At 31.5% G+C, this 2,403-nt stretch overlaps 1 protein-coding gene across 1 annotated transcript; it reads right to left on the bottom strand.

The window, feature by feature from the left end:
• Window positions 1-487: 487 nt before the first annotated feature.
• Window positions 488-2,194, bottom strand: LOC132721320 (uncharacterized). The gene has a single exon (XM_060705604.1). The coding sequence runs from the start codon at window positions 2,087-2,089 to the stop codon at window positions 488-490; it is 1,602 nt and encodes a 533-aa protein (XP_060561587.1). The 5' UTR covers window positions 2,090-2,194.
• Window positions 2,195-2,403: the final 209 nt, after the last annotated feature.

Below are 2,403 nucleotides of genomic sequence, written 5' to 3' on the forward strand. Positions count from 1 at the left end.
TACGTAATTTATTTTGATTAACTGTTAAATATTGATATTTACTGTACTTGGCAATATTTGTTTCAACATTTTTTTGTATCTTGATTAAATCAAACCAAAGTAACTAAAGAAGAAATATATTTGTGAACTTCCGGTGACATGCGTACCCAATAGCATATTTATTCATCTGACACTCTACTCGTAAAACGACTGCAAATGAAGTTTACATCTATCAAGATGAAACATTTCTTTAAACTTCTGATTTATTGCAATTAACGGTTATTGATACTACAAATGAATAATTAAATGGCTAAAATGGTCTATATTTGGAAACCTATTTTTATCTTGATAATTCATATCAGTGACTACAGTAAAGTAATTAAAAATTTGATATTTGCTGATTGAGCACGCGTGCAATCATCGCTGAATTTATTGCATTAAGGAACCTAAATGTGTTGTCTTATTTATTCCTAATCCTTTAAATATCAGACTCTTTTCGTTAAAATGCTCACAAGATATGGCCAAGTATATCACTATAAAGCAATAATATTGCTATGAACATGTCAAATTGTGTATTGTGTCTTACAAAGTCACGGGACGCTTTAATTTTATGGAATTGTTTTCCTCCTATGTTCAAGATAATTTTATTTTCATTGTCCTTTTTAATTTGTTTAATTCTTTCTTTAATTTTATTTTTGCTCACATCGTCTTTCTTTTTTATATTTTTCTCCTCATGTTCCTTTTTATATTTTCCTTCACTATGTTCATTCTCTTTTTTATATTTCTTATCATTTTCCTCCTTCCTTCTATCATCTTCATTTTGATTCTCTTCATCTTTTTCTCCATGTTCTTCCTCCTTTCTATTTTTTCCATTTATATTCTTTCTATCTTCTACTTTATTCTGTATATTTTCTTCATCTATTTTTCTATCTTCCTCTTTCTTTTTATTTCCTTCTTCCTTTTTATCCTCTTTCTTCTTTCTATTCTCTTCATCTTCCTTCTGTCTATCTTTTTCCTCTTTCTTCTGTCTATCTTCCTTCTCTTTCTTTTTTCTATCTTCCTTCATTTTCTTCTGTCTATCTTCCTCCTCTCTCTTCTTTCTATCTTCCATTTCTTTCTTCTTTCTATCTTCCTCCATTTTCTTCTGTCTATCTTCCTCCTCTTTCTTCTGTCTATCTTCCTCCTCTTTCTTCTGTCTATCTTCCTCCATTTTCTTCTGTCTATCTTCCTCCTCTTTCTTCTTTCTATCTTCCTTCTCTTTCTTCTGTTTATCTTCCTCCATTTTCTTCTGTATATCTTCCTCCTCTTTCTTCTTTCTATCTTCCTCCATTTTCTTCTGTCTATCTTCCTCCTCCTTCTTCTTTCTATCTTCCTCCTCTTTCTTCTGTCTTTCTTCCTCCTCTTGCTTCTTTAATTCAATATATATTCTTCTCTCTGTTTCTCTTACATCCGACTCGATTCTCAATCTTTCTTTCCTTTCTTCTTCTTTTCTTTTATCTTCAGCTTCTATCTTTTTCTTTTCCTCTGCTAACCTCCTTCTTAAAAATTCTCTTTCCTGTTGTCTATTGTCACTCATAATGTTTACCTCTACTACACTTTCCTCTAGTTTGTCAATTTCAATGTCATTACTACTGCTGCTACTGCTGTTGCTGCTACTACTGCTGTTGCTGCTACTACTGCTGTTGCTGCTACTACTAGATGATCTAGATGTGTCGGTTGACGAAAGTGACCGTTCTCTAACACAAAGTCTTTTTGGTGGTGAGGCTTGTTTTTGGTATACATTTATATCTTGAGAACTTCTTTTACCCGAGTATGGTAATCTAGGCAATGTGTTATGTCTTTGTGTTGGTGTATAATATCTGTTTGTATTATCGATAATCATTTGATCAATGTTTTTAATAAATTCCTGTAAGGCTTCTTCTGCCTCTTTGCCTCTCTGGCCCGTGACAGTATGAAATCTGGTAAAGTCATTTCTACTTGTATGACAGAAATTAGATGGAGTATTTCTAAGGAACACCTTGGCACATTTTACACATTTATAGTTCACTTTACTATGCTGTTCAATGATATGTGCTTTGCATTTACCCTTGGTTGTGAAATGCATATCCATGCATATTTGACATGTATATCTTTTCTGAAAAAAAATTTAAAAAAAAATGTTTGATAATATTTATTATTTCTTATTATCCAATCAGACATAGTTAATTTCAGTATTCATATATATATATATAATTTTTTTTTTTATGTACAGAGTGACCACTGTAAGTCGTTACAAGACAAACTGGAGAAAATAATTAAAAAAAAAAATATGAAGGTAAGTGAACACTCAAAGAGTATGGTTTAAATAGTTATTGTTCATACGGTTTTAACTTGTCATGATGAACAACACGGGCTTTCTCTCGAAAACCTTGTATACGGTACAAA

Source organism: Ruditapes philippinarum, unplaced genomic scaffold, assembly GCF_026571515.1.
Source record: "Ruditapes philippinarum isolate M1 unplaced genomic scaffold, ASM2657151v2 ctg1039_1_1_1_1, whole genome shotgun sequence".
Taxonomy (NCBI): domain Eukaryota; kingdom Metazoa; phylum Mollusca; class Bivalvia; order Venerida; family Veneridae; genus Ruditapes; species Ruditapes philippinarum.